This window comes from Lepidochelys kempii, chromosome 2 (genome assembly GCF_965140285.1).
Source record: "Lepidochelys kempii isolate rLepKem1 chromosome 2, rLepKem1.hap1, whole genome shotgun sequence".
Lineage (NCBI taxonomy): Eukaryota > Metazoa > Chordata > Testudines > Cheloniidae > Lepidochelys > Lepidochelys kempii.
This window is the reverse complement of record NC_136381.1, coordinates 91,574,268-91,588,448: the sequence shown is the minus strand read 5'-3', so window position 1 is coordinate 91,588,448 and position 14,181 is coordinate 91,574,268. Positions and strand designations below refer to the sequence as shown.

At 46.5% G+C, this 14,181-nt stretch overlaps 1 protein-coding gene across 4 annotated transcripts in view; it reads left to right on the top strand.

Moving 5' to 3' along the window:
• Window positions 1–14,181, top strand: part of CEP76 (centrosomal protein 76) — a 45,348-nt gene extending 31,167 nt beyond the window's left edge. For all 4 annotated transcript variants that reach the window (XM_073331654.2, XM_073331648.2, XM_073331649.2 and 1 more), the window contains 3 exons: window positions 1,477–1,810; window positions 11,732–11,949; window positions 13,893–14,181. In XM_073331654.2, the coding sequence (XP_073187755.2) occupies window positions 1,477–1,810; window positions 11,732–11,949; window positions 13,893–14,031 (691 nt within the window). In that variant the 3' untranslated portion in view covers window positions 14,032–14,181. The remainder of the gene's footprint in view (window positions 1–1,476; window positions 1,811–11,731; window positions 11,950–13,892) is intronic.

Here is a 14,181-nt window from a genome sequence, read left to right as displayed (position 1 = left end):
AGAATTAACGCACAGGAAACACCAATAACATTTTCTGGACTGACTTAGAAGAAGTCCGATATTTCACATATCCTGGCAGCATTGTAAGTACAACATGTGGAATAATCAAAGACCTTAAAGCTAAAATAGCACAAGCCAGACATGCCTTTCTAACTCTATGGATGATTTGGAGAAATGTAACTCTTGTCTTCCAAACTAAACTTTAAATATTTAACACAATTGTGAAGTCGGTCTTATTATATGGTGCTGACACTTGGAAACTTATCAACCTTACAATCTAAACTCCAATTTTCCATAAACAGCTGCCTTAGACAAATGCTCAATACCAGATGGCCAGAAAAAAAAATCACAAAGAATCTAGAGAAGAATGAAACAGAAACTGATAGGACAGAATGAAAATGGAGATTGCTGTGAAATAAATGGAGGAAAAAACTAAATAAGTTAGGTGTTGGACTGGAATTACCAGGGCAAGAGGTGATGAATAGACCAAAGATATGGAAAACTGAAAGCAATCAGAATGACACAGGAAGAAGCTAAGGAGACCAGCAAACAGGAAAGGCAGTGGTGAAGGCCCTATGTTCCACACAAAAAAGGAGAGGGGAAGAGAATAAAATATCTGTCTATCTATATCTGTATCTTTAAAAGTAGTTAATTTGACATTTTTCTTTTAAAAGCAAATGCAGTGAGTGCAGTTGAGGGGAAGGCCAGTGCTCACACAGTACCAGTGAGTAGTAAGAGTGCTCCCTAGTTATTATTATTATTTTTTTTTTGTATTTTTCTTTTTATTTTGCACATGTATCTTTCTGCTCCGGAGGTGGTATTACTTGAACAATGCAATATCACATAACAATTGGACAAGAAGGATTTTAAGAAATATACCCTATATACTCTAAAATACAGAGCACCCTAGCATAGCACCCTATGCTCCTCCAAAATGACTGAAGTGAGAGAATGGCACAGCAACATTAATTCACTGACTGATCTCTTTGAAGCTTTAAGAGAAGCAGTTGCTCATCAGCTGACTGCACTACATAATATGAACTAAACAAACGATACATTTCATGGCAAGTATGAATAAATGGATTGTTACCCAGAATGGAAGTTTATGTAAGAATGTTCAGTGAAGGTGAAGTGGGGGCAAGAGTGTAGGATTTCATGTGATCCCATGCTGGTTTTAAACACCTTCCATCTGCAGAACAGTAGTGATATCTTGGAGCATCTCATTACAATAAGATTAAAAGAAAAATGTTAGTTTAGTCATAGTACCTTTTAATGTAAATTTTTAAAAAAGGGCGGGGGGACAAAATTTAAATTAAGAAAAGTAATTTGTGATGCAAGGTTCTTTCATAGTGAAACAATCTCACTGTATTTCTATGCCAGCTAAATATTTATATCTTGTAACCCTCTCCCAATAAAGTAAACATTTATTTACTTCAAAATATTCTTAATATAATAGCATACCTTTTTGATCTTTAGATACATCCACACTCCTATCAATCCGGATGACCCTCCACTTGTTGAACAACCCAAGCCAATGTATCCTTATCGAACAGTAGGATGTGTCTTTAATCATCAGACGTTCTTGGGGAATTGCCAGCCCTCCGATGCAGTGGAAGTCTGTGTGTTCGACCTGCATGATGAATCTAAATGGAAACCAATGAGTGGAGAAGCAATCAAATCTGTGTGTTCTCCAGGGGCCACAACTTCACTTCCTCCTTTCCCCCCTCTTTGTGCTTCCACAATAGATGCTGCAGTAATAAGCAATGAGATAGAATTACAGCTGAGAATACTGGTGTCAGAACACAGAAAGGTACTGTTCTTTAATGTTTTTCATTGGTATGCCAAATAAATGAGGTATCAAGTTTTTAGTATCTACTTGTCTAAAAATTTGGAGGGGGGGGCATTTTGGTTTACAGTACATGCTCTCAGCAGTCACCATTGCACCACTATTTAGTGTATGTGACTGAAAGAAACTGTTTGAGAGGATTGCATCAAGCAATTAAAAAATTTGTATTTGTTTGTTTTTAATCACTCTAATGTCTGAGTAATTTACAAGATTAAAAATATCTCAGTACCTTCCAAGGTTGGTATTGTCCCTTCTCCTGTTTAACTGATTTCTCATAGTGCAGTAATGTGCTGGGGTTGATTTTTTCTGCATTGGGTATAAAGAAGCCCTTTTAAAAGCAAATGCAATATATTTTTTAAGAAATGCTAGTTTAAATAGTTTAATCTTTAAACATCTGCTAAAGACTTGGGATTAGTCTTTATGATATACCCGTAAGTCTTCACATTAATTTCTGTAAAATTTGACTAATACTTATTAAAAAATTTACACTTTGTTCCACATATAACCTCCTGGATATAGCGTTCCTGGATTTAAGCCCCTCTTCGGCTCATCTCTTTTTTTAACTTTAGAAGAACTCTGTTACATTTCGCCAGTGCAGAAGTATAGTCTGAAAAGATTTTAGTTCTTCAACTAGATGAAGCCATGTATTCCACTTAGATGTGTATGCGCCCAGAACATCAGAGCCACAGATTTTGCCTAGCAGTACCCATAATGAGGCAGCACTTGCGTCTCATGGCCACAGCCCCTCCCCTGGCTACATGAGGTGGCACTTCCTGTCTCCAAACTCAGTTCCTTCGTACTGCCTGTGGCTAGAGTCTGATCTCTGTGTGGCCTAAACATCACAGTCTCTCACTATTTTAGTGTTTGGGTTTTTTTTTTCTAGTAGTTTATAATTAATCGTGCCCTTAGTGTTAGTCGTATTTAGTTAAGTATTCCCCTGTGATGCCTTCACTGGGGTTTAAACATTGTCCATCGTGTGGGGGAGTGATCCCCCAACAATGATCCTCACACATGGAGCTTGCTGTGTGTGAGTGAGGCCCACACCAAGGATCAGTGTTTGAGCTGTAGATTGTTCATTAAATGTACTCAGGCAAAGGACCTTCACATGAAGCATCACCTGCTTGAACAGGCCATGTGGCCTGCTTCAGCCTCAGAGGCCTGTGTCAGATTAGAGGTCACCCTCAGGTTGCGAGAGTGTTGCCGCTGGTTCTTCAAGTAGTGTCCCTATGGGTGCTCTACTATAGGTCCAGCAGTGCCCTGTGTGCCTGAGATTGGAGATCTTCAGTAGCAGTGCCAATTGGGTTGCACATATGTTCCTCCCTGCAGAATTTGGGCATTGTTCCCGATGTGCAGCAGGCCGTAGAGGATTTTCCCTTTCATGACCGGGTTTTGTTTTCGGACAAGACAGATGAGACCTTGCACTCCTTCAAGGATTCTAGGGCCACCCTACGTTCCTTGGGGGGTATATATACACTCGGTGCAGAGGCGCCACATCAGTGGCCAACAGCAGCAACAATACCATCCGCAAAGCACCTTTGGGCACCCTTTTCCTCCTTGGGAGAAGCGGGATTATCCCAGAAAGGGGTGTAGATCCCAGAGGAGGAGGCAGTTGGGTCTAGAGTTTGGCCAGTTGACATACCTTCCCCCGGCACCCCCAAGTGCCCATTTTGATTCTTTTGGTCCAGAGCAGTGGTCTAGTCAATGCTTCCTTTATCCCACTTTTGTTCAGAGACATGCTGGATTACTTTTGACAAAGTTTTTGGGGCTCGATTACAAGCAATAGCTGGTTCCTAAGCATCATCAAATCGATCTGTGCTATCCAGTTCCTCTCCACTCCTCCTCCCCCACAAACACGCCCTCCCTGTCTGTCTTAAGGGACCCATCTCATGAGATACTCATGAGATAAAATCCTCGGGAAAGAAGCCAAGGGGCAGACAGAAAGGGGCAAAGCCAGAGAGTGGAAGCTCTCTTCTCCTGGCTGCAGAGACTGAGAAGACTCAAAGAGGCTGGATTTGTTTGGACTTAAGGTTTATTAATTCCCCAGATGAGGGTAGCCAACTGCCAAGATTTCAATATGTGGCAAGCCATGGCCAAGTTTGAGGATTCACTTTTTGAGGACACCAGGACGGAGTTCTGGGTGATCCTCAAGGGCAAGGCTGTGGCCAGAACAGCCCTGCAAGCAGCCTTGGATGTGGTGGACTCTGTAGCATGCACCATAGCCTCTGCCACTCCATGCGGAGGGTGTTCTGACTCCTCCTCTCAGGCTTGTCAATGGAGGCCCAACAGTCGATACAGGACCTTCCCTTCAATGTCCAAGCGCTGTTTGCTGAGCAGACAATAAATTACACAGGTTGAAGGACTCCTGTACTACATTGAAAACCCTAGGGCTCTACATCATGAGTCAGGCCTGTAAGCGGTTCAAGCTGCAATAGCCCACAGGGTCAAGGGAGCCAACCCAGGCAAGAGACGGCTCATAAGAAGAGCAGAGGCAACAAATGCTGCCAGAGCCACCACCCTCTACCCAGTCGGGCACCGCCCAAAACAGGCATGGTGGCAAACAGGCATTTTGAGGGTGCGCCCAAGGGCTACCTACCAGACTGTACCCTGGATCCATCCTCCCTATGTTTCTCCAATCGCCTTTCTTTTTTCCTCCCTGCATGGACCGCAATAACCTTGGACCGCTGGTCCTCAACACAGTAGCCCAGGGCTATACCCTCCAGTTTCTTTCTACCTTCCGCCCCCTTCAGGGAGCCTTCTCACAAAAGTCTCCTCATGCAGGATGTGAGGGGCCTGCTGCAGCTAGGAGTGATGGAGGAAGTTCTTTGAGTACAGGAACAAGGGATTCTATTCTCGGTACTTTCTGATCCCAAGGGCCAAAGACGGTCTAAGACCCATCCTGGACCTGCGAGACCTCAACAAATACCTAAAGAAGTTGAAGTTCCGTATGGTCTCCCTTGCTTCCATTATCCTCTCCCGGATCGGACACAGATGCTTCCTGTGCTTCACGGGTGGATCAGACTACTGTCAGTTTGCAGTCCTACCTTTCAGCCTAACAACAGTCCTAAGGGTGTTTACCAAGTGCATGTCAGTGGTAGTAGCTTACCTCAGGCTTCAGGGTATTCAAATATACCCGTTTCTCGATGACTGGCTGGTCAAAGGCCTCTCCAGGTCTCAAGTCCAACAGGATGTTGCAGTGCTACAGGTCACGTGCCGGTCCCTGGGCCTGTTCATGAATGACAAAAAGTCAACTTTCATTCCAGTGCAAAGGATAGAATTCATCAGAATGGTGCTCAACTCCACCTGTGCCAGAGCTTTCCTGTCACAGGAGAGGTTCCAGATGATGGTGGATCTCATTGTGGGGGTCATTGAGTTCCTTCTAACCACAGCTCGGGTATATCTGTGTTTGCTGGGCCACATGGCAGCATGTATGTATGTTGTCCACCATGCAAGGCTCAGAAATCGAACATTGCAGCAGTGGCTGCTGACAGTCTATTCCCAGTCCAGAGATCACCTGGGCAAAGTCATCCCAGTCATCCCATGCTCATCTCCCTGCAATGGGGACTGTCCCCTAGGCTGTCCTGAAAGGGGTTCCATTCGACAGCCCGCGCCACTTGGTTGGACTAATATCGGATGCTTCGGACATTGACTGGGGAGCACATCTAGGCGAACTACAGACACAAGGGACATGGTCCCCGAAGGAGATGACATTGCACATAAATGTCAAGGAGCTCAGGGAGGTACATTTGGCCTGCAAGGTCTTCCTACCGCATCTGTCAGGCAAGATGGTGAGAGTGTTGACTGACAATACAGCCTTGATGTTCTACATCAACAGGCAAGGGGGAGCACGCTCATTGGCTCTCTGTCAACGGGCTCTCCGACTATGGGATTTCCGCATCAAGCATGCGATCCACCTGGAGGCCTGTCACCTCCCTGATTGTCAGGAACACGCTGGCAGATTGCCTCAGCAGGTCCTTTTTCTCTCACCACGAGTGATCGCTCCATCCAGAGGTAGCCCGAACACACTTTCAGAGATGGGGAACTCTCCAAGTGGACCTGTTCACCACCAGGCAGAACAGGAAATGACATCAATTCTGTTCCCTGCAAGGTCTGGGCAAGGACTCTCTCTCCAACACCTTCTTCCTGTCATTGTCAGGGGGTCTGATGTATGTGTTGCTGCTGATACCACCCGTCAGCAGAGTCCTGTCAAAGATCAAGAGAGACAAGGTCCAAGTCGTCATAATTGCCCCGGCGTGGCCATGACAACATTGTTTCGGCATGCTGATGGGCATAGTAGCGACCTGGCCCCTTCCAGACCGACCAGATCTGATTTCTGAGGATCACAGGCGCTTCCTACACCCCAGCCTTGTCTCCCTCCTCCTCACAGCATGGATGCTGTGTGGTTGAACCCAGAGGAGCAGGCCTGCTCTAACGAGGTCCAGCAAGTCCTCCTGGAAAGCAGGAAGCCTTCCACCAAAGCGACCTACCTGGCCAAGTTCTCCCACTAGGCATTTGAGCGTAGCATCTCTCTGTCGCGCTCTTCCTTGCAATCTGTTTTAGATTACCTGCTTCATCTTAAGAACCAGGGATTAGCACTCTCTTCCATCAGGGTGCACCTCACAGCCATCTCCGCTTTCCACCTGTTGATCCAAGGTCAGACGGTGTTCTTGCATGACTTGTTGATCAGATTCCTGAGAGGCCTCAAAAGGTTCTTCCTGTGAGTCTGGGCTCCTGTCCCACACCCTTTTGAGCCTCTGGGCTCCTGCTCCCTTTCCCACCTGTCATGGAAGGTCGCTTTCCTTGTGGCGATAACATCACTGAGATGAGTGTCAGAGATTAAAGCCCTGACATTGGAGCCACCATACACTGTGTTCTACAAGGACAAAGTTCAACTGCGACCCCATCCGGCCTTTCTGCCAAAAGTGGTTCTTCCTTCCATGTCAACCAGGACATCTTCCTCCTGGTGCTTTTTGTTCCAAGCTGCACACCACTAGTGAGGAAAGGAGGCTGCACACCCTGGACGTCAAGATGTGCCCTGGCATTTTACCTGGAGCATACCAAGCCCTTCCGTAGGTCTACCCAACTCTTCATCACAACAGTGGACAGGATGAAGGGCCTTCCGGTGTCCTCACAGAGGATTTCTAACTGGATCACCTCCTGCATTCAGACCTGTTACGAGCTGGCACAGGTCCTGTCACCGCCGCCGATCATAAGGGCCCATTCGACCAGAGCCCAGGCGTCCTCTGTGGCCTTTCTGGCCCACATTCCCATCCAGGACATTTGCAGAGCCGCAACGTGGTCTTCGGTTCACACGTTCACAGCGCATTATGCAATCACTCAGCAGGCCAGAGATGATACTGGGTTTGGCAGAGCTGTGTTGCAATCTGCTCGTCCATGAACTCCTACCCGCCTCCGTTGGTACTGCTTGGGCGTCACTTAATATGGAATGGACATGAGCAAGCACTCGAAGAAGAAAATATAGTTATCTGTTCCGTAACTGGTGCTCTTCGAGATGTGTTGCTCATGTCCATTCCGTGACCCGCCCTCCTTCCCCACTGTCTGGTGTCGACCCAAGGGTGAAGCATTGGGCCAGTTCCGGTGCTGTTGATGCCAGGAAGGGCGGACCTCTGCAGGCCTGTGCCAGGTCACTGGCGAGGCACGCTTCAAGCCTTGTGTGTGGTGCCCTGAGTCCAGAGACCGATGAGGGCTTTGCCGAGCCTGCCTCTCTGCCTTGGAGGCCTGGTGGCTCAGTGTGGGTGAGTGCTGGTGGGATGTCCCCCGTGATAGAAAGGACCCAAGGCAGGTTTACCCCTAGACTGGGCTACCACCGTAGGCAGTGTGGGCGGCCCCAGTTGTGCCAGGATATCCTGCGCTGCCTGCAGGGCCTCTGGCGTTGACGGGATCTCTAACTGACGAAGGCCCTCATTACTGCCTGGCGTGGCAGACATGGGTTGGGGTGGCTGGACTGCTTGAGCTGAGCCAGGATCCAATTCCCAGTAGGAGGTATCAAGCTGGCCTCCTCAGGCCTTGGCTCCCCCTCCTGCCCTCTCCTTCCCCTTGCGGGATGTAGGAGATCTTCCTCTCCCAGTCTTCTTTTGCTGCTTGGCAGGTGCTGGGGCGGGGGATTGGTGCCAATCCGTCAACCGTGCCGATGGGATGCTTCACACCCACGCTGCACTGCTCAGGGCAGAGTCAGACCTCGACTGTTCCGGTGCCACGGTTAGAGCTGATTCCATTAGGAGTGCTTTGAGATGGAAGTCTCTCTCCCTCTTAGTCTGAGGTTTGAAGGACTTGCAAATACGGCACTTGTCGCTCAAATGCGACTCGCCGAGACACCTTAAACAACTATTATGTGGATCACTGATGGGCATCAGTTTCTTGCAACAATTGCAGGGCCTAAAGCCTGGGGACTGGGGCATGCCCCATCCCTAGGCTAAGTCCCATTCGGGACCAACCAAATAAAAACACTAACACTTAACACTAACACACTAAGGGAAACTTAACTATGTACAACTATTTTACAAGAAAAGTTCAAAACACTGAACAAAGTGAAAAAAGGCTAGCCGAAGCCGTAGATGTTCCAGCACAGTCACTGGTGGCAAGAAGGAACTGAGGGTGGGGAGAGCTGGTGGCACCCCTTAAACCACGGCATGTGCGTACCACTCCAGAGGGCACCAGAGCCGATCCCCTATGATACCACTGAGGGAAAAACTTCCAGCGCATGTGGTGAGCACACAAACCTAATATGGAATGGACATGAGCAACACCTCTCGAAGAACACCAGTTATGGAACAGGTAACTGTCTTTTCTTCTAGGTGTGATGCAGATATGTTTTCCGTCACCACCCTCTGTGCCCTCTGCATCAGAGTCTAATCTGTGGGTGTTTGGTGCAAAGGAACTGAGGGAATCGGGGCGATTCTGTCTCGGGAGGAGCTATACCCACAAGGCGCAAGCACCGACCCTTTACTGGTACTGCTAGGAAAAATTCTTAGGCTCCAGAGTGCTGGGGAATCATGCACCTAAGTAGAATACACATCTGAATCAGATTGCGAAGAACCACAGTTACAGCAAGTAACTGTTTCTTCCACAGTGGTTGTAAGCAAACTGGTCAGTATTTCTTGCTGCTTTCAAAATCTTGCTTCTCAAGTTCAGGTTCCCATATGTCCAAAACTGTACTGGGGAAAAAGCTAGATTTTTCCCAGGGAGTCTAGGGCTGTAGCAAAAGCCTAAGATTTAGATTTAATCTTCTGACTTGGTAAAACAGATAGATAGGAAGGAACTTGGACAAGTCTTTGATCTCTCATTTTTCAGAAATTCCTAAAATTCCTTAAACTCTTAATACTAAATTTATTATCTGCCTCACTGATCTAATTACGAACCTATTTTCCTGACTGGTTTCAGTGAATAAATTCTCATGACGTTTTCCGTTGCGTTTCTGAAGACTGATTCCAAAATTGTAAGCCCTTCTTTAATCCTCTTTTTTTTCCCCCATTAACTGTCTACCTCACTTCATATAAACTATCTAGCCATGTACAGTAATACTCGCATTAATACAGTCTCTTTCATCAAAAAGAGCCAGATACAAATGTGCTTTCATACTTCACCTACCACTAGAGTGATCAAAGGTCCCAATATTAGGGGCTTGGTCTTACATACACAACTACACCCCCTCCCTCTCCCAAAAAACCCCAACGTGTCCCCCTTTTTCACACTTGCTATCTGGCCAGCCTACCTACTACTGACATAACACAAAAGTTTAGGACAAGAACTGAATTATTTATTCAGTTTAAACTACAAGAGGAATTTGGGTTGATTAATGTAGTTACCTTAATTGCAGTTTAGCCATATCAGGAGTAACAGCCACATTCTTAGAAGACAGTGTCTTTAGTAGCAGTTGGTCATGATCTCCATATCACATCTCATTGTAATGGTATCCCCCAGCAGTAAATTGGACCATTTTTTCCTTTTACGACTCAGAGAAAGGAATGCTATTGAGCCACTTTCTCTAGAATCTGTGGGGGCATGGCAGTTTTTTGGCACGGTCTCATTCTTGTACTAGATAGACCTAACCCACAAAGTTTATCTGACATGATCACAAACCAAGTTAATTAACTGTATCCTTATCCATGCTTTTTATTTTATGTAAATCTTGAGATTAATTATTCATGCCTCAAGACTGTCAATACTTGCTGCGGAAGAAGAAGTTAGTGGGCTTAGTTTGAAGCCCAGTACTATGCACCAAACACTCTTTAATTTCCTAAACAGGAATTTTTTAACAGTAGATTGGACAAACAAGGTACTACATTATATAGAGCAAATAAAGATCATGCACAGTACTGAATTTTGTAGTTTTCAATTTATGTATTTTTTTTTTAAAGTCAGGTTATGCAGTCCATTCCCTTTGGAAATTATTTTTACTGGGACAGTAGAAATGTTATTTGTAAGTGAATCTTGCTTTGGGATTTGCCTTGCTCTTTTTTTACACACATGCTAACAAAGTGGCTCTTGGCTTTATGCAAAAATTACTTTGTAATTAGGTCAATTGTATTTATTTCTAGTCTGCTTTTCTTTTTTCTTGACTTGTACTCTGACTTTACTTTTAATTTTTGCTAATTCACAGTTCAGAGCTAGGAGAAAAACAGAACATACAAAATTCTAAGTCTGTTGTTGCCATGGATTCAGGTCTCATAATTGCTGTAGAACAGGGGTGGGCAAACTTTTTGGCTCGAGGGCCACATATGGGTATGGAAACTGTATGGCGGGCCATGAATGCTCACGAAATTGGGGGTTGGAGGGCTCCAGCTGGGGGTGCGGGCTCTGGGGTGGGGCTGGGGATGAGGGGTTGGGGGTTCAGGAGGGTGCTCCGGGCTGGGGCTGATGGGTTTGGAGGGCGGGTGGGGGATCAGGTCTGGGGCAGGGGGTTGGGTTGCACGAAAAGGTCAGGGGGGCAGGGTCCAGGCGGCGCTTACCTCAAGCAGCTCCAAGAAACAGTGGCATGTCCCCCCTGTGGCTCCTACCCAGAGGTGCGGCCAGGCGGCTCTGTCCTGTGTGCAGGTGCTGCCCTTACAGCTCCCATTGGCTGTGGTTTCTGGCTAGTGGGAGTTGTGGGGGCAGCACTTGGGGCAGGGGCAGCATGCGGAGCCCTCTGGCTGCCCCTATGCGTAGGAGCTGTAGGAGGGACATGCTGCTGCTTCTGGGAGCTGTGTGGAGTGGGGCAAGACCCCTACCCTGCTCCCCGGCTGGAGCGCCAGAGCGGGGCAAGCCCTGGACCCCACTTCGCGGCAGGAGCTTGAGGACCGGATTAAAATGTCTGGAGGACCGGCTGTGGCCCCTGGACGGTAGTTTGCCCACCCCTGCCTGAACCACACGAACTGTAGCCCTCCCATCATTGCCTCTAAAACAGATTTCCCTTTGAGTACAAAGTTACCCCACGTGCAGCTCATCCTGAACTAAATCTTCTGTGTATCAGTGTAATTCCTGCCAAAGGCACATTTTTGTAATAGTAGTTGGTAGGCCGTACTGACCTTTTTTACTTTTCATTTCCAACATTGACTGATTAATGAAAGATTTGTTGTTGTTTGTTTATTATTTGTAATATTGTAGGGCCTCAGCGCTCTAGTCATGGAGCAGGACCCCATTGCACTAGGTTCCGTACAAACACAGAACAAAAAGACCCTGCCCCAAAGAGCTTACAATTGAAGTATTAAACAAGAGATAGCAGATGGATACTGACAGGACTATAAGGAAACAATAAGACAGTATTGGTCAGCATGATAGACTTGATCTCAGCACACATATGTAATAGATGTTGTTTTAATCTACCATATGTTTAAACTTTTTTTTTAGTGCCTTGAGACCAATCATTCTGTTCTGTGATTCATCCTACAGGATCTAGGCCTTACTACAGTTTGGGATGACCAGCTATCCTATCTCTTGTCACCAGCCTTGGCAGCCTATGAGCTTGAACGCGCCACAAGCATCTCTGCAGGAAATGAAGAATTTCAGGATGCTATAAGGAGAGCAGTACCTGATGGTCACACATTTAAAGGATTCCCCATCCATTTTGTTTACAGAAATGCAAGGAGAGCATTTTCTACATGCCTTCGGTAAGATTAAGATGTAAATCTAGTAGTATTAGATTTTATAAACATGTAATCGATTGTGAGTTTTCATAATTGATGAAGCTGAAATAATTCTAAATTATCACCTTTTATTCATAAGGGATTTAACAAGAAAACAGAATGGCATAATGAACGGGAAATGGGGAACAGAGCTTTTCCCATCTAGGTCACTAATCTAAATCTAGTTCAGATCGGTAGTAACTATTTAGTAGCCTGTGTGAAATAAATAAATTGTCTGAGGCCCGTATCTATCTAATGGACAGCTGTTAATATCACGGTAACTACAATCAGTAGAATTATTGGCAGTATTAGCTGAGAGGTCAAGGCTGTGACAGTTAGATTTATTAAAACACTTGAGACACTTCACATTATCAAGCAAAATCAAATTATTTTTCCTATGATCACTGCCCCATGGATTGAAAATTCACTTAAGTCAGTAAGTGAAAAGCAGAAATATATAACCCAGCATCTTGTTGTTGGAAGTGTTTAGTGGGGTGATATACAAAGAGGCCTGTGCTTGGTTTCATTCAGGTTATTTATTTTTCAATACTAATAGGTAGGGCCCTACCAAATTCATGGTTCATTCTGATCAATTTCACAGCCAGAGGGTTTTAAAATTGGTCGATTTCACAATTGCAGATGTTTATAACTAAAATTTCATGGTGCTGTAACCATGGGGATCCCGACCCAAAATGGGATCATGAGGAGATTGCAAAGTTGTTGTAGAGGGGGGGTCCCAAGCACTGTTCCTGCTAAGGTGTGCGCGCACACACGGATCCTGAACCCTGTGCACACGGCGAAACACCGCGCACACAACAATTTGCACAGAAGACATTTTTTGCACGCACAGCCTGTCAAAAATTAGAGGGAACATTGGTCCCAAGATTGCCACCCTCACTTCTGTGCTGCCTAGCTAGTAGCCTCTGAGCTTCCAGCAGTTAGAGAAGGTTCCGGGAGGTGGAGATGGGTAGGATCCCCCACTCCCATGCTGCTCGGAGCTAGTCCAGGCCAGTGACAGATTAAGGCAGGGGCTCCCTGGAAAAATGGGTTTCCCAACCCCAAAAGAAGCCATAGGGCAGAAACCCCAACTGGGTCACCCTGAGCCCTGGCAGGAGCCCTGGGGGAAGAAGAGTCAAGCCCAGGCACCCCGAGCCCCAACTGCAGCTGCGGGGCTGAAGCCTTGAGCCTGGGTTGCCCTGAGCTCCGGCTGGGGGGGCAGAAGCCCTGAGCCACTCCAGCAGGAGGGAGGTGCCAAAGCTCCAAGCCTCGGTTGCCCTGGCTGGTGGGGTGTGGTGCTGTGGGAGCCCGGGCTGTCCGGGGGTGGGGGATGTGTAAAAGCCCCAAGCCTGGGCTTCTCCGGCTGGAGCAACAGGGAGCAGAAGTCCCCAGCCCGGCAGGAGCTGCTGGGGGTGGAAGGGGAAGCCAGGAGCTCAGCGCCTAGAGCCACGGCAGGAACTTCAGGGGCTGGGGCAGGTAGGGGACAGAAGCCCAGCTCCCGGGCTGCTGCAGCACAGAAGTGAAGGTGTACCACCCTCCTTTCTGTGCTGTCTCTGGAGGTGGATCTGATCTCCTCACCAAGAGAAGCCATGTAGGAGAAGGACAAGTCCTGTCCCTCACCAGCATGGCTAGGAGCCCCAGGCTCCCAGCAGCTGGGGAGATCAGATTTCTTGCGGGAGGGCTGATTTCACGGTCCGTGCACGGCTGTGAAATTGGTAGGGTCCTACCAATCGTATAATGATGTTACTCTGTCATAGCATCAAAAAGCCAGATTCTTGGCATATTGATGTCCTGGAAATATGTCTATCACTTCAATTATGATTAATACTTGTACAATTTTTTTTAGCTAAAAAGTTTAATAGTGATTTAGTCACTCATAACTAATCGCAATATTTAAATCATATTATTCATGTTTCCTCTCTGCCAAATAGGTCTCCTTTCTGTGAAGAAATAATCTGTTGTAGAGGAGACCAAGTGCGGCTTGCAGTTCGTGTGCGAGTGTTTACATATCCTGAATCTGCATGTGCTGTTTGGATCATGTTTGCTTGTAAATATCGCTCTGTACTTTAAAAAAAAATCACGTATACTTCTTAGAGCCTTGAAACAGTGTACATAAGTGTTAGTACAAATGAACATTATTATTAAAAATCATATTAATTACAACATTTCATGTTTCACTTTGGATAAACACCACTCTGATGATGGTTGTGAATATTTTAA